General features: G+C 32.6%; 2 protein-coding genes, 1 long non-coding RNA gene and 1 other non-coding gene across 5 annotated transcripts; 2 read left to right on the top strand and 2 right to left on the bottom strand.

Moving 5' to 3' along the window:
* Positions 1–3801: 3801 nt before the first annotated feature.
* On the bottom strand, positions 3802–5076 carry LOC123201107 (protein RGF1 INDUCIBLE TRANSCRIPTION FACTOR 1-like). Its single transcript, XM_044616567.1, has 4 exons — positions 4827–5076; positions 4483–4728; positions 4256–4396; positions 3802–4175 (listed from the first exon to the last, which is right to left on the bottom strand). The coding sequence occupies exons 1-4, from the start codon at positions 4833–4835 to the stop codon at positions 3840–3842; spliced, it is 732 nt and encodes a 243-aa protein (XP_044472502.1). The 5' UTR covers positions 4836–5076; the 3' UTR covers positions 3802–3839.
* Positions 5077–6877: 1801 nt separating this feature from the next.
* Positions 6878–9798, bottom strand: LOC123200196. Of its 2 annotated transcripts, XR_006498520.1 has the most exons (6): positions 9569–9798; positions 9030–9486; positions 7947–8762; positions 7720–7858; positions 7376–7451; positions 6878–7181 (listed from the first exon to the last, which is right to left on the bottom strand). It is a non-coding gene; the product is annotated as an uncharacterized LOC123200196 (long non-coding RNA). The 2 variants fall into 2 exon arrangements; XR_006498519.1 differs by having other exon boundaries at positions 7720–8762.
* Positions 9799–10872: 1074 nt separating this feature from the next.
* TRNAP-UGG lies at positions 10873–10944 on the top strand. Its single transcript has one exon. It is a non-coding gene; the product is annotated as a tRNA-Pro (tRNA).
* A 15-nt stretch (positions 10945–10959) lies between these two features.
* LOC123200973 (protein CHLORORESPIRATORY REDUCTION 6, chloroplastic) lies at positions 10960–12177 on the top strand. The gene is made up of 4 exons (XM_044616404.1): positions 10960–11263; positions 11380–11511; positions 11612–11820; positions 11919–12177. The coding sequence occupies exons 1-4, from the start codon at positions 11056–11058 to the stop codon at positions 12123–12125; spliced, it is 756 nt and encodes a 251-aa protein (XP_044472339.1). The 5' UTR covers positions 10960–11055; the 3' UTR covers positions 12126–12177.
* The last annotated feature ends 11954 nt before the right edge of the window (positions 12178–24131 follow it).

The raw sequence follows: 24131 nt of genomic DNA, 5'->3' as shown, positions 1-24131 counted from the left end.
ATATCGTTGATGATATTATATATTAATTCAAACTCTATTGTTGGCTCAAATAAGCTGAACCCATTCTTAATTATGTGGGAGGGAGAATGACGGTTGTTTGTGGGGGGATTTTTTATAAGATTATAAAATAAATAAGGCCAAAAAATATTTTTCATTCAAAGTATCTTTTAATTTTAAATTTTTATCCTTTAATTTTAAAATTTTTTTTATTTATTTATAAATAATTAAAATTAAAATAACTCTGACCGATTAAAATTTCATCTCCTCTTCTTCTCCGATGCTTTAAATACAAAGAGTCTGTCATTGCAGAGAAACAAACAAAATATTCAGAGAGCCGACTGCCGAGTCCCTAAAATTTGACAAGTCTTAATCTGAGATGGGCCACATGTCATTGCTTGGGGCTCATCGTTCTGCGAAGAGCATGTTTGGTTGCTTTTTATCTAATTGATTTCTCAGTCTATAGCGTTTCCAGTTGTCGATCATTCACTCTATTCTCTCATGTCTCTCACACCAACTGTCGCCTTCACAATTTTCTACCATTTCCTCTCTCTCTTCTACATATTTGAGCTTTTCAAACATTCAAATATTACCTATATATAATAAAACCAGAGTCAAAACTTCATAAAATTACGAACTTTCTTGGCTAGGCAGCTGAAAATATTTTACTGCGGTATATATATTTTAAAGTTGTCTCTATGTATCGTTATACGTGTACACATATACGTACATAAAAGCTTTTGAGTTTAATTTAGATTTGTGCTGTAAATGAATACTCACTTGGACATATTTTGTTCTAAATGAAGCTAATATTTTAATTGGAAGCTCATTTGTCATTGAGAATAACACATTTCAGGATTCAAGAATATATATATATATATTTGTGTGTGTATGTATACATAATATTATTACACACCAGACAAGTCAAATCTTGACAAAAAATACGTATATATAATTAAGAATGGAGCCTGCTGGCTGTTTTCTCTTCGAAGCAATTGTAAGCTCATTATCGTTGTCCAAGAAATGGAGCTAATAGCCGCAACGGCAATGGGCCATGTCCAGTTGAAGCTTTGTAGGTTACGAAGCAAGCTAATTTAAAAAAAAAAAAAGAAAAAAGAAATGCAAATTGCCCCATCTAATAAAAACTACAACTTTGACGTTTCAAATATAAACAAGACTGAAAATGAATGGATGGTCTTCTTCAGAGCAATAAATAGAGTACAATTAATAATGTAATAATTAAGTTGCTGAATCAGTTATATAAGAGCAGATGTTACTGAAGGAAGGGCTCATCGACATACATATTCTGAGCTTCGAGTGTTTTGACAAAAGAACGAATAGGAAATATGAATTGCCGACGGAGAAATAAAAGCCAATATTGATTAATTGATGGAAAGAGACAACCTATGTACTTCAAAATAACAGTAAAGAGAATTATTGAAGGATTAAGATATTTAATATCATAATTAACTTAAACTCTATTTATGAATTAAGAGAAAGAGCAAACGGCTACCATTGATTAATTTCTCAGTTATTTTAATTATAATTTTAAATTAAAAGTAGTGGGTTGCTTTTTCTTCTTGGTTGTCACCAGATCATGATCATTAGGGTTTGGAATTGGAAGAGAATCGACCATGTGCACTGATTCTACTTAAACTCTATTTATTATTTAATCAATTAATTATCAATTATCAATTTGTAGCTGCCCTGTTCTATTCTCTCACATCATATTCTTACTCACCCATGTAGCCGTTATTCTTCTTTAATTTTGACTCTCTCTTATTATAAATACTAGGATAATACTTGTATAAATACATATAGCAAACAAATAGGCACTCCATCTCTATCTCTAATCTTTAAATTAAAAAGTTAATTTTCCTTTTATTCATAATTGGATTAAACATTCGAATTGCTTTTATTTTCAACTTATAAATTTTTTTCACTTATAATGCATGCTGACTCAACCATCTAATTAATTAAGTGTTGAGTAAGAAAGAATTATCGATCCAAGTGTAATCTGACAACATGCTGCTTGATCCAGAAAATCCATATTATGATACCAGCAGCAAAACAATTTCTTTCTTTCAATTTCAAATTCAATGTCAGCTTTAAAGAGGAGGTAAGGTAATATTTAGGGTTTAGGGTCCCGTGCACACCTACTGATACAATACAGGTCCCCCTGCACCTACTGATAACGGATGGTATCCATATTACTTTATTTTTCTTGGGCCTGACCCAACAAAATTCAGGCTCTACTGACTGGACCGTCCCAACCCAACAACATTAATGTTTCTGATTAATTAGAATAATTAAAATAAAGACTTATTATACAACATTTATGACCAATATGGTAACAATTTGATGTGATCCATGGAACTCTAAGAATGCGCGCCCAATAACAAAAGTGTGGTAGGGTGAAAATCATTGAAAATGTTGAAAACACAAGCTAAAGATAAGAGGAATGACATGAGAAATGATATTGTAAATGCTTGGTGACGTGTTTACTTGACAAAACATGAGAAAGCTTGACTAGGTGAAAATTCATATGGGGAGAGCAAGAAAATTTATTTGGAGTTTAATTTCCTAGTTAATTCCAGTTTTCAAGTTGTTATAGAGTTTTTATATTTTAAAAAAGTTTTAATATATTTAGAAGTATTTATGTTTAGATTTCTATTATAGTAGAGTTAGATTTCAAATAGTATTATATGCATAAATAATAATATGTCATCATGTGATTGGACGTTATTTTATCTTTAATTCAAAATTATTTAATCATATGATAAAATATCATTATTTATATATAAGTTTGTATTCATTGTTTGTACACATATTTTTATTAGTTATATTTTCATTTTAATTAAGAAAGTTACTAACCTATATATTAAATGTATGAGTTTAAAGAATAATTACATAAAGTGTTATTTACTTTTGTTTCAATTCTTATTTATTTTTATCACTCTTCTTCTCCTCTTTCTTAAAGTGTGATGTATCAATTTAGTTTTTTCTTGTTTGTGGCAAAATTTTTATCAAAAAGGGTTGTTTGATTTTCTTCCTCTTTATTTTTTAATTTGATCGTTGATTCAAACCTTAAAACTATCTCAAAATCTTTAATAAGGGTACCCTAATTGACCACACACATAAACTTTGATTCTTGAGCACATCATAATTAGATCTGTTAGGCAACACACCACTTGAATATTTTACATGTGTTGTGTATGTTGAATTGGATTTATTTGTAAAGGAAATGATAATTAAATAGTTAATTACAAAGTTCATAAGGTAATAAGCATACATTTAAGTTTAACTATGATTTAATTTTTTTTAAAAAAAAAATCAGGGTTGTTCATAAAGCTGAACACCACCACATCACAAAAAATACTTGCAATCACCTTTTGTTGTCAACTAGTTGCTTGTTTAATTAATGTGATAATTAGGATTTGACTGGTCAAAACACCGTTTTAATCTTTTTAACTCTCTCCTTTCTCGAGGAGGACGGTGGTGTCATGTAATGCATGCACATAGTCAAAGTCAAAGAATCCCCCTTCTCCTTAATTAAGCTGACAAAGATTTTAAGACAATTTTAATTAAGCTGATAATTAATGTGTTTGAGAGAATCCAAGCACCAAGGTAAAATATGGTCCCAAATTCAAGTGTTAAAATAAGAGCTTAGAACAATGTACATATTACTATTAATTGGAATTGGGAATCACGTGATGCCATTATGATAAAACCCCCCGACCAAGTGATTAATTAACTAAATTCGAAATTAAAGCATTTCAATTTTCAACAATCAAAATTTAATTAGACAGAAATTAAACTCTCATTAAGATTTTATTCATTTCTTAACACAGAGGAGATCTATGAGGAATGCCTTTTCTTCTACTTATCATGCTTGTAGCCATGTCTTCATTATCAAAATTACCCACCACCTTGTAATTACTACTACTTCTCTTCTTTCTCACTATCATCTGATTTTGATTGCATCCCACTCTCATATTATTCTCCGATCCTGATGATCCCGACGACCAACTCATTCTCTCTTCACTGTCCACTATTGTTGACTGTGTTTCTTCTTCTCCTATCTCTTGTGGAATCAAGAAGTCTGGACTTAGTGTTAATTTATTGCATCTTCTTAAATATGGACTCAGGTCTTTGTAATGTTTCAGCACGAAGTCCACCTATAAAATTAACATCCATTTTTCAACATAATTTATGTATAACTTATGCAAAAATATTCAATATAACTTCATATATTTACCTTGCAGCCTAGAGAGCAATGAATATAGGGTTCTTGAAGGCTTCTGTCACAGGAAGTGCAATAGTTTCCTGCTCCTTTGAATTGTCTGTTTTGAGGTCTCTTCTTGATGAACACCACTTTGGCACTATTAATAGTATATGCCTGCAGTTGAAATTTAACAAAAAAACTAATCTAAGCAAATATATGAATTGATAGAGAATTTCAGTTTAATTGAGTGATTTAATTACCTGAACACTAGAGCAGTCGATGAGCTTCTGGAGATCATCCAATCGGACAACTTCATGATAAACATAACGACGAACCTGAAGAAGCCTATGAAAGCGATGAGATGGGATACAATGAGGGCAAATACTGGCGCAGCAATCCAAACAACATATATTCTTTTCATTTTTCTTTGCCGTTTCATGATACGAACAACCCACAAAGAATTTCTGTGTGTAAAGGGCTTCCAACCATGCAGGCCTTTGAATTCCCTACAATTGAACCAAAACATTAATTAATGATATCACAATTTCATTTTTAACATAATTGAGTAAGTGACTGATGAAGAAGAAAGAGAACAAGAACGCACCATGATCATCAAATCAAATAGGAGCTTGAAAAATACAACCCAAGATAGCTAGCTCTCTCTTTGCTCTACGAGCAAATAACAAGATAGTGGATGATTGAAAGAGGATGAGAGAGAGAGAGAGAGAGAGAGAGAGAGGAAGTAGAGAGTATGGAGAAGATTGTATTTATGGAGGTTCACGAGAGAGACACGCATTTATAATAAACATTACAATATATTGTGAGAGAGAAATTTAATAGAGAAGAGAACCATAAAGAAAGAGAGTGAGATATGAGGAGAACGTGGGCGCGGTTCCCGTGTCTCCCATTCTTCACCTCTTATTTATTTTTGTTTTTCTTTCATCTCCTTGGCTTAAGAGCTCTCTGTAATTTATATTTTCATTTTTTTTTTCCAAATTAAATTACATTATCTCATCTCTCCTTGAAACAGCTGCCTTCCCAATTCATATTTTTCGTCTAATAATTTTCTCTTCCCTTCCATTTGATATATTCATTTATTTAGCTTAAAATCTATGGGAATTCATGCAAATTCATCATTTTAAGATTGTCTTTTGATGTTTGGGTTAAAGCAAATATACAAGGGGATCAAGAAAGGAGATCGAGGGAGCATAAAAGTGGCAAGATTTTCCAAACAATCACATGATCAAGTAGGGTTTCTCTATGTATAAAGTGTGACTCAAATCATTGAGAGTAGAAAATAAGTGTAATAATTAATGAATAGTTCTGACCCAAATATTCATCTGTGGTCTAAGATTTTAATCATTTTGATGGAAGATTATTCGTAATATGAGATTTAGTAGGACCAATTTAGGTTTGAGATGTGTGATTGAGGCATAATTGAAACACATGTAGAAAAGAGACCCGGTTTTTGGGGAATTAAACATGGTAACATTCAACCAACTACTCCACTAATGAGAAGTTGTGCTTTAAACATTGACAGACAAACACAACTCATTAAGCACTAGTAATTACCTTATTTATTAATTACAGTTTTTTCTAATTTTGAGGAGCCCTCGTCTGGCTTCTTGTCACTTTAACCAATAACCAAGACCTAATCTGGGGCTTTGCTATTCTTATGCCATAGCCATACCCTTTATTTAGTTTCCAATTCCATTATCAAATAACATAAAATATTCCTCTAAAAAGCTGGAGAAGAGTTGGTTTTGTCTTGAGTAACGAATTGATGACGAGTAAAACTTTGAGAAGAGAGCTGGCTTGAATTAATAATACCTAGCCCACACTCAAGTTTGAAATAATTAAAATTAGTTAGAGATAGTGTTATAGTGCCATTAATAATATGAATAATATTATCAGTATGATAAATAATATTATCACAAGGAGATTCAAATTGAATTATTAAATTGAAATTCTAACCTCTAACTTGAATTATAATTGAATTAAATCAAATCAAACTAGATTTGTTCAAATCTATTTCTAAAAAGAGCATTATATTACTCCCTATAAACTCTACCAAGTCTAGCCCTTGTTCTTCCATTAGTAAATGAGAAACCATACAAGTTTCATCCGGTAAAACTGAGAGAAACAATGGGAAAAAACAATTTCATGAGTTAATGAATTATATATGAACATAATTATAAAGGAAAATTTATCAAAGGGTTGGGGTGGATGGGCAGGGCAAGCCCACGTGCCGTGAGTAGCCGAAAGATGATATAGTAAGAAAGGGGGTCACGTGCAGGGGATCCAATGGGCTACATGTCTAAAGTTTTTAGTTAAAATAGTGACTGAGAACTGACATAATATTCCTTTTTCCACGTCTAGTTCAAGTTTTTTTATTGGTCAATGGTCAAAGTTACAGAGAGAACAAGTCTGGGCAGGGTCAGGGTCGGGGCCGCACGAGGGGATCTCCCTGCACTCTCTGTCACTCTTAACCCACTTTCCTCCATTTTCTTCTTGTTTATTGCTTCACTCCGCTTCTGCTCTGTTTCTTCCTTTATTTTTAACCCCAATCTCACGTGCATTCCCATTTTTTATATTTACTCGAGATAACTTAAGCTTAGCCTCATGTGAGCTCATTTCAATTCTCATATAAACGCATTTGAGTTTCAAGTTCCGGGGTTTTTTCCATTAATTTACATGTTCCCAAGTTATCACTTTTTCAGGAATTGTTTACTAAATTTATATGTGTTTTATACAAATAAATAAACTCTGACCGTCATGTAATGATACAACCAAGTATGGAGAATATGTAATTCAAATCAATCACCTAGTTTCAAGGCTTCTGAGCAGAAAACAAGATGAATGATTGTTGAACTTTGCTTGTGTAGTTGGTGAGACCCCATGGTGTGCACACGTCTTCAGTCTCTTCTTCCGTTAAATAACTATAGTTCCGCAGATTCCTCTGCATTGCAGAATGGTATATAGCAGTCAGTTAAAACTTAAAAGATCCTCAAGAAAAATATGATATGCCCATAATTCTAAAACCAGAAACCCCCACTTATGAGAGATTTCTCCAATGAATAACTTAGTACAACTTGTTCATTTGTTCCTAGTGAGTAAATAGACAACCTTCAGAAAAATATGAAAAAGTATTACCTGTCTCAGAGCTCTTGTTATCCAGGAAGTAGAAGAAGTGTATCTAAGAAAAGTGGTTCCAACAAATACCCTGCCACTGCACAAAATATGACTGATTTCAGCAATCTGACAAATCCATTAGTAAACAATGTCGATATTTAAACAGTTGTATATGAATTCACAAGAGGCAGTTGACACAATACATATATAGTATGCTTATTAGTTCAAGAAATGAGCATTCTGAATATTTAAAAAAGAATTGCAAGAAAACATGATTTCTAGAGCAAGGACTTGGAGTACTAGATGAAGATGTATGCCAAAGCAGATGTTGACTGGAAACCATATGTTGAGCAGTATTCTCTAACCTAGTGCTCATAATTTTCCAGTCATTGAGAAAGAATGGAGTCACTTAAAGCAGCACGAATCCCATGCAAGACCTACTGACTTATGGCTCATAGCAGCTGCGGGTTTCCTTGTTCTGCTTTGCAGCATATGATCCACAACCTGGATGAACACCAATCACAATTGTCAAGATCCCAAAAGTATTATTGCAGTCAATCTATACTTTTCACAATCAGTCAAGCCTTTTTACCATCCTTGCATATCCTTATTCAGCTCCCATGAAGGGCAACAGTTTCATGGTCACAATTACAAGACTTAGAGGAGTCCATGGTTTCTTCAATGAATAATAACTAGCTAGACCAATATGAAATATTGCTCAACAATGCGAAACAGCTCCATCTGTCACATCATATTTCATGGAGATGATATTTTGAATATAATGATCATCAATATGTTAAACAAGTTCTGGACAGAGTTTTTCCCTAAACCAGTTTTTGGGCCCAACAAGAAAAGAAAAAAGAAGTGTTACATATATAAATAGGTTAGACTTAATGTAGATAGAGGACTAGGTCCTCATTTTCCAACGACAATCAATTTGGCACTTCTGGGGAGTCAGGGAGAGACAACACTTGAAGCATTGGAAGGAGAAGGCCAGCAGTGCAAGACTGCCGCAGCATGAACAGCATCAACAGAACCAGATGAGAAGGGAAGCCTAGAAACATCTGCCCAGACGAGAGCAAGACTGCTTCACATATAAGTGCTAGTCAGTTCTTTTCTTTATCATTATTTTAAAATGCATAACTTCAACACTGGGTTATCTGATGTTACAGTGACTTCAAATTTGGGAATCTGAGAAAGAGGTATAAACTTGAGGAGTCAAAATGGTATTATCTTGCTTAATGAAATCATAAGTTCGACGAAGAATATTCTCTGAAAAATCAAGAGCAATGACGCCAGAATATGTCCCTGATTCCACGAATAATCTGGTGAACAGACCACTCCCACAGCTAACATCTACTAGAAGGCCACCTTCCACAGGTTTGAAGTATTCCTAAGCCATTTTGAACTGCATTCGATAAAAATTATCATGTAATTTATACATAACACATCCATAAACTCAATTAAAAAAATCCATACAAAAGAAAGAAAAATGCCCGATATTCATCAAGGATTCAAAAACTTAAATTGAAAAGTTTTGCTCTATTAGAATATCTGTAATACCTGCAAATCTCACATTGACAAGGAGAGATATTGGATATACATAGACAATATCATAATAGTGAATCTGGCTATTGAATCAGATGTTACAATTAAAATTGTCAAGTAAATATACCTCTTCATCAGGACCAGGGAAGCCACTTCGATTGAAATTCTGACGCCACCCCTTTCATACAAAAAGGATACAAATGGACTCCTAGCAAGGGTACAGAAGCATTTCCTCCAACAAATTATATATAACTCAAAACATAAAATGAATTCAGGAATAGGTCAATAGAAGCTGGTTTGACTTCAACATAGTCCTCAACCCAGCAATGACAGTGAGATCAAGATAGTTATCTTTACTGGAATACGACCTGTCACACTTATCACACTTGAAACCAGACCGATAAATAGCTGGCCAACTGGTTTGCAATTCAAAAAATTTAACTTCATCTTGAACTCAAGAGTTTACATATAATCAAATCAAATCAAACTACTTATAAGTTAAGATCAGAAGGTCCTTTTCTTGCGAGCAGTTAATAGCAAATTGGGCAACAGAACAACTCAGCCTCCAATCTTTTAGTTAAATACTGAAAATGAAAACGAAGAAGATGAAAAGATTGAAGCTTCAAGAATTGCAAATAATAATAATAGAAGAATTTGAGTAGTTACCTGTTGAAGAGTGAGGGAGGATGCGGCAGTGGCGCGAACGGTTAAAGGAAAGAGGAGAGGAGGGGGAAATCCGGAATTAAGAGAAAGGGAAGGGTGTTTTGGGAGGAGAAGATGAAAAAGGCAATTCATATGCCATGAAAGATCAAGTCAGTTAGTTATTAGTTGATGGTTTTTGTTGAAAGAAATGGTGATGCAGTGCAAACAAACTTGCTCTCCTCTTATAATTATAAATTTATGTCAATTCTTGTTAACATGATTTGAACAAAAAGAGGTTGAATCTACATATACTAGTTACAATTTTATAATATTTTTAAACAGTAAAATTATGTGTATAAATAATAATATGTCACTATATGAATAAATATTATTTTATTTTTAATTTAAACTAATTTAATTATATGGTGACATATTATTCTTTATGTACAAAGTTATATAAATTGTTTGTATACATAATATTACTCTATTTTTAAAAGCATTGCTATCAGCATATACTTTGAATATATAATTAGCCATTTAGATAGTCTATCATTATGTAACAGACTATTATTTTATATTTAATTCGAAACCACTTATTATATTATAATACATCATATATATATATATATATATATATATATATATATATATATATATATATATATATATATATATATATATATAAAATCATATACTTTGTGCACACATAATTTTATTGTATTTTAAATAACAATGGCTCAGAGACATAATAATTAAACTAGAGAATATATTCATATGAATCATCTTATCTCAACCAAAAGTTTTAAGTTGACGAATACCATGGGTATATATAAACTCAGACGAATTAAACCCACATAAAGATTAATTTTAAACTCAGTTCAAATTAAAATAGTTAACTTAAGTTTGAGGTTGAGTTAGAGTCAACTTTATTAGGGAACAATTACAATAAGAAAGAGTCAAAAGGAAAAACTTATCTAATAATATAAAAAATCATTAAAAAGAAAAAAAGTACTTAAAGATGGTAAAAGAGTTATTAAAAAAAAAAATTAAGTGTAAGAAAAAAACTCTTCAAATACAATATCGACAAGTTATTGAATTTAAACCAAATATAAATTTGAATTGAAGTTAATTTATCTCTAACTAATACTTGTCAAATTTGTTCTCAATTAGATCATTAAAAAACCCCAATTCTCACCATCCAGTCACACAATTCAATTTTAATTAATTCTTCTAAACAAAATGGAAACTTTTACATGTCATGTTGATAGATAGGCATATAAAATATCTTAAGAAATAAATTATAAAAACACTAACAAAGTTTCAACAACGGGCATTTGGTCTAGTGGTATGATTCTCGCTTTGGGTGCGAGAGGTCCCGAGTTCGATTCTCGGAATGCCCCTCTTTTTAAAAATTGCTGCTTTTAACAAAGCCACGAAGGGAAGATAAGCCGAGAGCGCTGACAAAACTATGTTAACTGTCACCCATTCAAACTCTTGAAGATAAACCTTCCATGGCTACTACCGTTAAACCCTTATTTCCACTCTCTCTTTCATCTAAACATACTTCATGTCCATTCATTTCTTGCAAACCCATCTTAGATTCTGTGCCAACTCTCCTCATTCTAAATTTAATCAGACCACGACCACAGGTTGCTGTCTCTGTTGCTTTCAATCCTCAAGGCAATTTTGACATCTCTATGTTTGATGAAGATGATGACAGTAAGAATCCTCCTCGCTTTCACTTTGCTTCAACATTCACACTTCTGGTTAAATTTTATAGCAAGTGCCAGTGCATAGATTTCAATCACTTTTGTTTGTTGAAATGAATATGACAGATTCACCTAAAGTTGAACCTCCAATGCCCCCAACCGAAGGCCGATTTGAAGTGGTTATAAATAACAACACTATTAGCAGCTTAGATTTATTCCCATTTCATAATGCTACAGGGATTACATCACCTTCTTTAGGTAATCATTTTGTTTCATTTATTGATTATACATATATACATACATTATATCAAATTAATAAACTGATATACAAGAAATCTTCTTTTTACTATTGCTTTAGTTGAGCCAAAAGAGTTTCTTGAACGAACAATTGGATTCACCATTAACTACACCAGAGAAGATCCAAATGATCCACGAGAACTATCAGAATTCCCAGATATAAGACTTTGGTTTGTGAGACTTGATGCTGAATACCCTTGGCTTCCTGTATTGTTGGACTGGCGAGCTGGAGAGCTTGCTCGATATGCTGCCATGTTGGTTCCTCACCAGGTAATAATAATAGATGCATTAGCATGGATATTGTAGGGAGAGATAGAACTGCACTGCAATGCAATGAATTGAACTTTAATTGTTATTGTGTTTGGCAGATGAGTATGAGGATGGGAATTGTGTTTAATCCAGAGGGTTTGGAACTATTTATCATGAAGAAAGTGTTTGTTGTATACTCTTGGTTGAAGAAACATAATGTTCCAAAGCCTAGATTGAAGGCCATGGACATGGCTCGTATGCTGGGATTTGGAATTGAAGATCAGTTATTTGATTTTGTGGATAAACATCCTCTAGAACCATCATAAACGTCTTCTCATTCAATTTTTGCACGATATCTATAAAAGACCCCTTTTTGTATGATGAGTATAGATGGATGTGCAACATTGTTTAAGCATAGTTTTGTTGGAATAAAGTAATGAAATATGAGTAGATGAAGAGAATTTAGAAGAAAGATAGTATCTTAGGAATTTTATTAGGCAAAGGAAATGAATTAAGAATAAGAAAAAAAATTAACTTCAATTCATCATTAAATCTATCAACAAGACACATATATATATAGGCAAACAAATGAGAAAAAAAATCGCTTTATCATTTAGTAGCTGTTAACTACACCCACTAAAAATGCTATTAAATTAAAGATTAAAATAAATTCAACCCAGTAACAACACCTATTAAGCTAAAGACTAGGATAAATTTAATCCACTAACAATATCCATTAAACTAAATATTAGAATACATTTAACTAACCCAAACCACAAATAAAAGTTAACTTTGCATCAGTTTTTTAACATCCTCTTTTGATGCAAAGTCAGCAACGCCAAGTGATGATCAAAACTTCACAAATTTGGAGTACCCAAGTCCATTAGTAAAGCCATTAACCACTTGATCATTTGTTGACCAGTACTTCTTCACAATCAACCCTTTTGCCATAACATCTCGAATAAAGTGATGATGAAGCTCGATGTTCTTTGTTCTTCCATGAAACACTGCGTTCTTAGCCATTGAGATTGTTGCTTTGTTATCACAAAAAATCTCTGTAGCCTTTGCTTGAGGTTGGTGTAAATTTTCCATAATCCTCCACATCCAAATTGCTTGACAAGCAGTTAAGGTTGTAGCAATATGCTCAGCTTCTGAAGATGATAATGTTGTGCTTGCTTGCTTCTTTAAGCTTCATGACACAGCTCCTAAACCAAAATTGAAAATAAAGCCACTTGTACTCTTTATGTCATCTATAAAACCTGCCCAATCACTGTCAGTGAAATCAAATAGTTTAAAGTTAGGAACTAGTTTGTACCAAATTCCAAAATTGCTTGCAGCCCGAATGTAGCAATGAATTCACTTTGCTACCCTAAGGTGATGTAAGGAGGGATTATGCATAAACTTTGAGACTAAACTGACTGGGAACATGATATTTGGACGAGTATGAGTTCAATACATCAACCCTCCAACCAAATTTCTGAAATATTTTCATTGGCCCTTAAGGTTCCATCATCCATTGTCAACTTCTCATTTGTGTTCAATGGAGTAGAAGACATCTTACAATTCTACATATTAAACTTTTTAACAAATCTAAAACATATTTTTCTTGTAAAACAAAAATACCATAATCAGTTTGACAAATTTGCAACCCAAGAAAATAATGCAACAACCCCAAGTCTGACATTTCAAATTCATTAATCATACTCTTCTTGAATTCCCTAATAAGAACTTCAGAAGAACTAGAGTAAATAATGTCATCCACATAAACACAAATAATGAGAATATCATCTCTTTTTTCCTTTACATACAAAGTGGGTTCGCTACTACTACGATAAAAACCATTATCATTCAAATAAGAATCAAACCTACCATACTATACTCGTAGTGCTTGCTTGAGTCTATAAATGGCCTTCTTGAGCTTGTACACCGTATCTATCTCTCAATGAAAGTCATTTTCTCCTTCATAGCTATCTCCCAATCATCATTTCCACATGCTCCATCAAAACTCATGGGTTTTGTCACTAAAAAAGCAAATTTATTAGAGTCATAAACATTTTCCCAAGGTTTTACCTTTCTTGGAAAAACCCTAGACATGCTCCTAGTAGTCATTCTTGATGGTTGAAGAGTTGGAAAAGCTTGCAACAACAACCTTAGAGAATTAAGTGTATAAGAATCTTCTTGTGTCACTTCATTTTCTTCTTTTTGTAACCCTTTTGATTCATTTTCTTTACATGAAAGATGTTGGATTTTTTCTGTATTCCACTCCAAAAATTATTCTCATAAAAAATAACATCTCTTCAAATGATTAGCTTTTTAGTAATAGGATTATACAACCTATATCCTTTTGTCTCATCACTATACCCAACAAAAATGCACTTCTCACTCTTCTTATCCATCTTTGTTTGATCATTAGTAGCTAGCATGGCATAAGTAATACACCCAAAAATCTTCGAAGAACTTACATTGGGTTTGCGATTCCACCACACTTCATAAGGAGTTGTATTACGCATCGCTTTTGTTAGTGAGATATTGAGAAGATAAATTGATGTAGTAACTGTTTTAGCCTAAAAATCATTCGAAAGCTTTTTCTCATTCAACATACTCTTTGCCATGTCCGCTGTCGTTCGATTCTTTCTCTCAGTGACTCCATTTTGCTCTAGTGTTCATTTCACAATTAGCTGCCTTTTGATCCCATTTTGCTTGCAAAATGATGTAAACTCATCAGATAAAAATTCTCATCCCTTATCGGTTTGACGAATTTTTAATTGATGACTAGATTTTTTTCTATGAAGGCTTTGAATTCCTAAAACTTCTCCAACGCTTCTGATTTCTGAATAAGAAAAAACACCTAACTTATTCAAGTAAAATCATCAGTAAATAACAAAAACTATTAATTCTTGTTCAAGGATGAGGTGTTCATTGGCCCACAAATATCTGCATACACTAATTCTAAAGGTTTTTTTTCGCTCTCCATGCTTTCCCAATTGAAAATGACTGTCTATGCTGCTTTCTATAAATACAACATTCACAAACATCATCAGTAAAAGAAATAGAAGATAACCTATGAACCATATATTTCTAACTCAATATCTTCAACCCATTAAAATGCAAATGCCCATAACCATGAGTAATTTTTAATATTTGCAACAAGTACACAATCATCCAAACATGAAATTTCAAGAAGGAACATTTTATTTTCAGCCATGGGAATTTTAACAAAAGAAACATCAGATTTTTTGCTCTTGATTTCACATACACCATTATGAAACAAAACTGAATATCCCTTTTGTACCAACTACCCCATACTAAATTAATTATGTGTCAAGCTAGGAATGTAGTAAACATCATGAATCAACCTTTCAATACCTGACTTGATTTTCACTGTTACTATTCCTTTGCCTTCAATTTGCACTTGGTTGTCATTTCCGAGGCAAACTTGCAACTTCACCAATTCATCAATGTTTTGAAAAAGACTTTTAGTCCTTGTCATTTGGTTATTACATCTACTATCTAGAAACCAAATATCACAATTAATCTCCTTTGGATTTATACAAATTAGAAACAGGTTACCTTCATCTTTTTTTTCTTTAACAAAACTTGCTTGTTGTTTTGCCTTTCTTCAACAGTTTGCCTCTATGTGCTCCATCTTCTTGCAAAAATAACACTGTTTACCTTTATAACTTGACCTCTAATTGCCTTTGTCACCATTTTCAGTTTCTTGGCGACTTGAATATTATCTTCCTCGACCTCTACCATGACCTCAATAACCACCTCTTCCTTTTCCTATGTCTTTGCTAGCAAAATTAGTATCATTGTATTTTTTATCCTTGCTAGGAATCTTTATCTTTGTCTGAAAGGCTTGCTCCATGCTCTTTTCCTCAAACTTGTTCATTTTTTCTTCATGTACTAAGAGTGAACCCATCAACAAATTAAGATAATAAGTAGAAAGATTTTTTTAACTCTTTAATAGTTGTAACAACATGATTAAATTTAGAAGATAAACTTCTCAAAACTTTTTCTACTATTGTTTAATCTTTAATCTGTTCCCGATAAGTTTTCATTTGATTCACAATGATAGAAACCTTACCAATATAATCTTGAACTGACTCACTACCTTTCATACACAGATTCTCAAATTCTCTACAAAGAGTTTGGAGTTTCACAACAGTTACCTTATTATCTTCATAAAACTCTTTATATAAAATGGTCCAAGCTTTATTTGCTTTTGTCACAGTAGCAATACGAGGGAAAATTAAGCCTGTCACTGCTTGCTGCAATATGAGCAATGCCTTCGCATTCTTCTTCTGCCATTCTCTCATCTCTACCTCCCTTTTAGGTATACTTGATTTTGTATCCTCATTTTTTACAAGATCCTATAACTCTTGGGCAATGAAAAACATCTTCATCTTTACGCTCCAAAAAACATAATTTTCTCCATTGAAGATGGGCACCAATGTTTGAGTAAACATTCAGAGTATTCACACCGTTAGACATGATAAATACAAGGCTCTTCACTTGCTTTAGCAATAATCTCAATCATACAATACACCCACTCTAATTGGAACCTAGCTCTGAAATATAGGTAGATGAAGAGAATTCATAACAAAGATAGAATCTCTATAATACCCTCATGTACGTTTCAGGGGCATTTATATCTTTTAACCTTGTTTTGAGATATTTCCAATTTTAAATACATACATACATACATACATACATACATACATACATACATACATACATACATACATACATACATACATACATACATACATACATACATACATACATACATACATACATATATATATATATATATATATATATATATATATATATATATATATATATTCACATGTATGTGTGTGTTTATATATATAAAATATTGACAAAAAGATAAAAATATATATATCCATATCTCTAAAGAGAGAAAAGTAAAAAAAAAGCAACATTTTAAGCTTTTTTCCATCTTCTCCCATCTCTTCTAGAAGAAGGCAATTTTCCTCCTTTTTTTTACTGTGTTTTTGAAGAAAAGTGGGTGATTTGGAAGGGTTTTGAAAGATATATAAAGAAGGAAAAGAAGAGGAAGCACTTTAGAAGCTTTAGTAACCAAAAGATCTCTTTCTTTTCCCTTTACCTATGTTTATATATATTGGATGCATGTTATATGAATATGTTAGTGTGTTTTGGTGTTGATTTAAGGTGGTTTTGGTGATAAGAGAAGGAAGACAAAGAGGAGGGAGCCAACCTAGCAAAGATTGGCTTAAAACAAGGTAAGAGGTATTATCCTTGATATGTTTCATGTTTTATACTTTTTGTTTCTTAGATCTATGTTATAAATGATGATTTTGAATTTGAGAAATGTTGTTTTGCCATTTGGGGTATCTATGTGTGCGATTTTGTTCATGGCAGAGAGTTAGATAATATTTACAATTTTGTCACTGATTTCGTCCTACGTTTTGACTGCCTTATCTGATGAATCATGAGTGCTATTATAGCTTTTTGAAAAGCTCCTTGAATCCCCTTTTCAATGATATATAGCTTGTATGAATTAGATATCGTTTGAACTATTAATTATTGTATGAACCAAAAAGACTGTTTTACCAAATAAACAGTAAAGACAGTTTTTTGCCACTGATTTCATCTTATGTTTTGGCTACATTATCTGATGAATCATGAGTGCTATTATAGCTTGTTGTAAATCTCTTTGAATCCTCTTTCCAATTATATATAGCTCGTATGAATTAGAGATCGTTTGGGCTGTTAAATATTGTATGAACCAAAAAGACTACTTTACCAAATAAACAGTGAGAACAGTTTTTTGCCACTGATTTCATCTCACGTTTTGACTATCTTATTTAATGAATCATGAGTGCTATTATAGCTTGCTGGAAAGAGCTTTGAATCCTCGTTTCAACAATATATAGCTTGTATGAATTAGAGACCGTTTAGACTATTAAATTGTATGAAAAAAAAAAGTTGCCCTACCAAATGAGCAGTCCTATGAACAATATTTCACAGTTTTTGGAAAGAAAATGAGGAGAAAAAGGAAAGGAAGAAAAAAAGAAAGGAAAGGAAAGAAAGGAGAGAAAATGAAAAGAAGAAGAAAAGAAAGGAAAGCAAGAAAATGAATTTGGGGCTCAACATTCATGGGTCATCCCAAAAGTATGGTCTAGTGAGTTATGGATAGTTTTAGATAGAAGCAAGATTAGTAAGATATAATGTACGCATGCATGTTATGAGCTATGATGGGGCACTATACACTACACCGTCCGCAGTAGGGCACGTCCACAGTAAGACACGTCTGTAATAGGATATAGACCACCATTAGGGTTCGCTCACAGTAAAACATGTTCATAGTAGCGCTCAATTCAGATTTAAAAATTGTGTAGTAAGAGAAAGGAAGAGAGCTCGAGCTTAGAAAAGTGTCAAATCCCTATAGGTAGCCTCCAGAAAGTATCAAATAGACACCAGATGGGACAAGGCATGACCTAAATAACAAATAATGAACTAGATTATCCCCTCGATTTCTTATGGAGGTTATGATGTGAGATTGAGTCCCGATAGTGAGTTAGAATAGGAAAGAAGACAATTTACTTAATTATTTCCCCTTATTGAGTGCTCTTATCTCTCACTTCCTTTTCTTTCATGATTGTAGGTATAGGTGATCGCGGTAGTTGTGAGGCAAGGTCAAATCAATGAAGATGGATCCGATTAGAGCAAGTTATCTCTGATTTATATTACATACATACAGTCGCATGTTCTTGTCGACTTTTAACCTTTTTGAGATGATTGTACAATTGTATATGATTACTCCATGTTTTCAGATGAGTTTTTATATGAGATATATACATTTTTGTTCACTTCCAGATTTTTAGTTTTCTTAGAATAATTTCTAAATACTTTCAGTAATGAGTTGAGTTCAAAGTAGTTTTAAAAAAAAAAAATAAACACTCCGAATATTAATTCATAACATTTCTCCTTCGGTGGATAGTACTTCTGGGGAGGGATATTACAATCTCAATAATTTTATCACACAATTTGTAGGCAAAAGAAATGAACTAAGAACAAGAAAAAAATGCAGCTTCAATTCACCATTAAATCTGTCAACAAGAAATATATATATAGAGACACACAAATGAGAAAAAAATGTCACTTTATGATTTAGTGGCTATTAACTACACCCACTAACAATATCATTAAATTAGAGATTAAAATAAATTCAACCCACTAACAACACCCATTAAACTAAAAACTAGGATAAATTTAATCCACTTATAATACCCATTAAACTAAATATTAGGACACATTTAACTAACCCAAGCCATAAATAAAAGTTAACTTTGCATCAGTTTTTTAACAAGTTATATCTTTGAAAAAATAAAGATCAATAACACCCTCTGAATTGGCAAATTTTTATCTTCAGGAAAATGAAACAAACTATTGCCACAATAAACATCTACCTAAAAGATTAACAAATAACATATTGGTAAACTCCTATACTAATCTCTATCAAGAACAAGGCAACTAGACAAATCTTCCTGGACAGTTTCGGGACCTAATACTAAGCCTAGGTCTTTCCATGGAAGAACATTAAGGATGGTTAATGCAATAGAATCATCAAGTAAAGAGATGACAACTTTATAATGCTAACTTTAATGTACAATTCAATTCAAGCATGCAGTTTATATTATTTGACAAGTATATATGAGACTGCAGACCCTTCATATCTAAAATCTAAAACCAATGGTCAATATATATAACCATCAATTCCTTAAGATTTTGCATTTCTTTTTGCATACATAATCCTTATCAACCATTCAATTGATGCTTGTCGATGATGGTCTGGATTTTTCTATTGGAATAATGTGGGCATTAATTAATTTTTTTATTGTTTAATATAAAACCAAGTGAATATGTAGTCCAGAAAAAATTTATTTTGTGGACTCGATTTGATTGTTAGGAAATAGGCCGATACGTTTCATATTGCTGTTATTTAATTTGGACTATAAGTGTGGGTTGATATATAGTTATTGGGTTTTTTATGGGAGAGAGCAATTAACCTTTTGATTTAAAATATAAAAGAAAAGGCTAGTTTCCTTTCTCTAGTTACGTGATATTTTTTTACACCCATTCTGCATATCGCAATTTAGAACTTGGGAAGGAAGGTTTGCTCCAAGATTTATAATCAATCCTTTTTGCATTAATTTTCTACAATAAAATGGTGTAAACAAGTTTGTCTCTGAATCTAATCTATGAATTACAATGTTTTTATGGTCTACTGTGTTTGTATGGAAATTGGAGCATAATCATTAGGTTTTATGATTTCGTAATTGGGTTGTATAATATTGATTTTGCTTACATTTGGTATTAGAGCCAACACATTTAGGCTATAAAATTTGTATTTTTTATGCAAATTTGATTTTTTTTGGCTTAATTCTTGAATTAGGGTTTAGGGAGTTTTGCTACATTAATTAGTAATTAGGCATAAAAATCATTTGTTTGTGTTTGTTAAGCATTATACATAATTTTAAACATATTTTTGAACCCTAAATCAATCGGAATTGGGGTTGGAACCATCACAAGTTTTGCCTTAATTTTGATCGATTTACTCATCATTGTTGGTCAAGATTACACTAGGTTAAGTTGCCAACAAGTAGATATCATTTCATCCATGGTTGCCAATTCGATCAGTGATCAAAATGATTGAATTTGGAGTCGACTTCTAGAATTAAGGTTCTTAATAAACGCAGGTCAAAATTAGGTTAAGAAAACCCAATTACTTGACCTGTTTAGTCAATAGTTAACAAAATCTGAGGTCAACAATCAATAAGTTGACCTGTCAATGAGTAGACTTGAATTCAATAAATGAGCTGTTTGATTAGAAAACTAAGTCAACCTGAATTACATATGTCACTGACGGGTGAGAGCATGTGGAAGCATTTTTGAAGACACATCATTGAGTCATGCAAGTATGTGACAATGATTCCCTACATCTGATGGCACATGATGATGTTTTACAGTGCATAATGGCACATGAAAGTGGTTTTTCGGCGTATCTTGGTACGTGAGGGTGTTTATTTGTTTCTGGAATTGCACATCGTTTTATTGTGTTATATTTCATTTATAACACATATATGACTTTATTTTGCTATAAATCATTGAAATTTGAGCATTTAAATTCCATAAATGATTGTTTGTTCACAGTGTTTGATGTAACTTTACTTTAAAGAATTGTCAAAGATAATAAAACTAAACATATCATGAAATATTTGTTGGAACAATTTTGCTTAGTATCATAGGAATAAATTAATGGGTTTTCAAAAGGCCAAAAGACTTATTCACCCCCAAAGTATGCTGATTTCTCAAGATTCTCCTTGTTAACTTGGAAAATCTTATTTACTCTCCCATGACCATTTAAATCTGTCAATTTTAAGGGTAAAATCATCATTTTATATTTAATATTAAAAATAAACTTAAATATGATTTCATTTTCCTCCTAAATTTTAAAAAATAACTTTGAAAAAATCACATTTCTACCCTGGGGTTTAGTTTCAATATCCCATCACTCTCTTTGATGTCATCCCCAACCATCTCTCCCTATCGACGGTTCCCTTTCCTCTAACGGCTTGTCTCAATGCCATTTCAATCCCTCTATTGTTTAAGAGATGTCATTTGGGAAGATAAATTATCTTACTAAACGAAGATGAGACGATTCATCTTCCTCTAGAAAGACAACTCATCTTCATTTAAGAAGACGATCGTTTTTCCAAATGACATCTCTTAGACATCAGAGAGGTTGGGTGGCATTGAGGCAAGTCGTCAAAGGAAGAGGAATTGTTGGGAGGGAGAGACGATCGATGATGGCATCGAAGACAGTGACAGGGTATTGAAACTAAACCCTAAAGGGGAAATATAATTTTTTAAAATTTGGTTTGAGGGAGAAAATGTTACTTTTTAAACTTTTAAAAGAAAAAATGAGATAAATTTTTCAAGAGTTAGGGTTCTATTATCTTTAACCGCCCATGAGTGGGTAAATGAGATTTTCAAAGTTAAAGGGTGAAACTTGCAAATACAACATACTTTGGGTGGGAAATAGTCCTTTGGCCTTTTCAAAATATTCAACTGTCAAAGTGGTGTATTCATTGAGGCTTATGAAATATTCTATCCAGTAATTGATGCATACCCAACTCCATCACCATTGTTGGGTTCTAAACCTTCCTCAAACCTTCATATTACCCTTGAAACCAAGAAGGATAAAAATCCAACAACTCATAAGCCAAAAGAAGCATTGCTTCCTTATTTTTGGCCTAATCTCACTTTTGAGCATAGCCTCGTAGCATGCATCTAAGCTTCAAGTGAATAGCTTGCACTCATTAGCCCAAAAAAGCAAAAAATGAAGTCTATTTTGAGCCCAAACCATCTAAGGAGCTTTAAGAAACCCATTTGGCCTGAACTTGTATATTTAGTTGTTTTAAAACTAGATGGAAACTTGGTTGCAAAAATAGAAGACACATTTCCTAGATTTAGAGAAAAAGAAAACCACTTTTGTTTCCTAGTAAATTAATGAGGTATGGGTTTAGTTTATGATGGATGGTTTAGCATACATTAAGGAGTTTAGTTGATTTTTGATTAATTTTGTTGACAAAATTGTATCATTGTCATCTATGCTTCCTATATAAAAGGGTAGGCCTTCATTTGTATTTTTTTGGGTTGGCATTTTAAATGAAACTTGAGATAAAACATTAAAGCTTTTATCCCAAAACATTAAAGTTTTTATCCCTCATTTCCTTTATCCAATCATCTTGGTGGAAGATTGGCAAACGAGTCCTAACTTATTGACCTGTATGTACTTTACCCAGGTAGACGGCCATAAGCTCGTTGAGAAGTACTGTCGAAGCTATATCCGATCATTGTTTATCCTTTTCTTCTTTATCAATGAATTGGGCAAAAGAGTGTACCAATTAGGGGAGGTGATAAAGTAGAATACCTCAAGGTTAGTGGAATTATTCCTTTATGCCTTGGTTTCATTTATACATCCTTAGAATCCAAAAGCTGAATGCATTTGTGTATGTTTGAAAGTGTATGCACCAGAGAGTTGCAAAGAAATTACTAAATTTTGCCATTAAATTTTATCTTCATTTTGATTACTTTGTCTTGTTCCTTTTTTGTGTTGTCATAGATCGAAAGATAACTCATTGTGTTGCGAATGCATTGATATAAGTTTGTTTTGGATTGGAATTCGTCTTAGCTATCAAATTGAATGAATTGAAAAATTGTCCCTTTCAAATGAATAGTGAATTCTTTAGTTTCTTGTTGCATGTTTGGATGCGAATGCACCATTTGATATCAGAGCTTTGGTTGTCTGTATATGCTACTTGTGATGTTCTTCATTTTAGAATTATCATTTATTTTTAGAAGTTACTATTAGGGCTGGATTCGAGCCGAGCCGAGCTTGGCTCGCAGCTAGCTCGGGCTCGACTCGAGCCGAACTCGGCTCGTTTTTGGCTCGACTCGTTTTTCATATCAAAACGACATTGTTTTGTATATATATATGGATCAAAACGACGTCGTTTTGTATAAAAAATTTTAAAAAAAATCTACCGAGCCAGCTCGAGCTCGAGTCCAACCCTAGTTACTATTCATCTATGGGTATTATTTACAAAGTACAAAATTAGCCTAAAACCAAACTATTTTCTAGCCTAAACACATACTAAATTCTACCTTAACCAAAATTCACCCAAAAATGCCCCACAGAGGACCCTCATCTTTATCGTCCTTACCCCCTTACCTTTGGGAAGTTGGCCATATGGAGTTAAAAGGGGAGATTAAGGAGCTTAAAGACCAACTAACTCAAGTCATGCAATACCTTAGGAACATGGTTATAACACAAAACCAAGCACCCTTCCATTGCAACCACCCTCGCAAAACCTCATAAGAAGACACATTAGACCATATCCTCCTTCTAGACACCGTGTAAAGGAATTAATTCTTCCTAGCAAAACAAGTGAGAAAGAACAAGAAAGGGCACTAAGGAGAAATAAGAATGATAATATGGGATTAAGAATTGAAATTTCAAAATTTGAAAGAAATAAGTCTGAATGATTTTGTTGATTGGCTTCATACTATCGAAAAGGTTTTCGAATACAAAGGCTACTCAAATGAAAAGAAATACAAACTAGCCATCTTAAAATTCAAAGATTAGGCCTTTTGTGGTAGGAAAATTTGAAAAAGCAAAGAGAAAAGGATGACAAAGAAAGAGTTAGGTCATGAGAAAAGCTCAAGAAGATTATGAAAAGAGATTTCTTTCCAAAAACCATAGACAAGACTTAAAC

Source organism: Mangifera indica, chromosome 17 (assembly GCF_011075055.1).
Source record: "Mangifera indica cultivar Alphonso chromosome 17, CATAS_Mindica_2.1, whole genome shotgun sequence".
NCBI lineage: Eukaryota > Viridiplantae > Streptophyta > Magnoliopsida > Sapindales > Anacardiaceae > Mangifera > Mangifera indica.
The sequence above is the reverse complement of the archived record's forward strand: the minus strand, read 5'-3'. Positions and strand labels throughout refer to the sequence as shown.

Excerpts from the sequence above, each read along its gene's own strand:
- LOC123201107 (XM_044616567.1), bottom strand. Across the intron at positions 4,397-4,482 it reads TCGACTGCTCTAGTGTTCAG|GCATATACTATTAATAGTGC; the intron begins GTAATTAAATCA and ends TTTCAACTGCAG. Across the intron at positions 4,176-4,255 it reads ATTGCTCTCTAGGCTGCAAG|GTGGACTTCGTGCTGAAACA; the intron begins GTAAATATATGA and ends TTAATTTTATAG.
- LOC123200973 (XM_044616404.1), top strand. The coding sequence starts at position 11,056 with ATGGCTACTACCGTTAAACCCTTATTTCCACTCTCTCTTTCATCTAAA. Across the intron at positions 11,512-11,611 it reads GATTACATCACCTTCTTTAG|TTGAGCCAAAAGAGTTTCTT; the intron begins GTAATCATTTTG and ends CTATTGCTTTAG. Across the intron at positions 11,821-11,918 it reads CCATGTTGGTTCCTCACCAG|ATGAGTATGAGGATGGGAAT; the intron begins GTAATAATAATA and ends TGTGTTTGGCAG.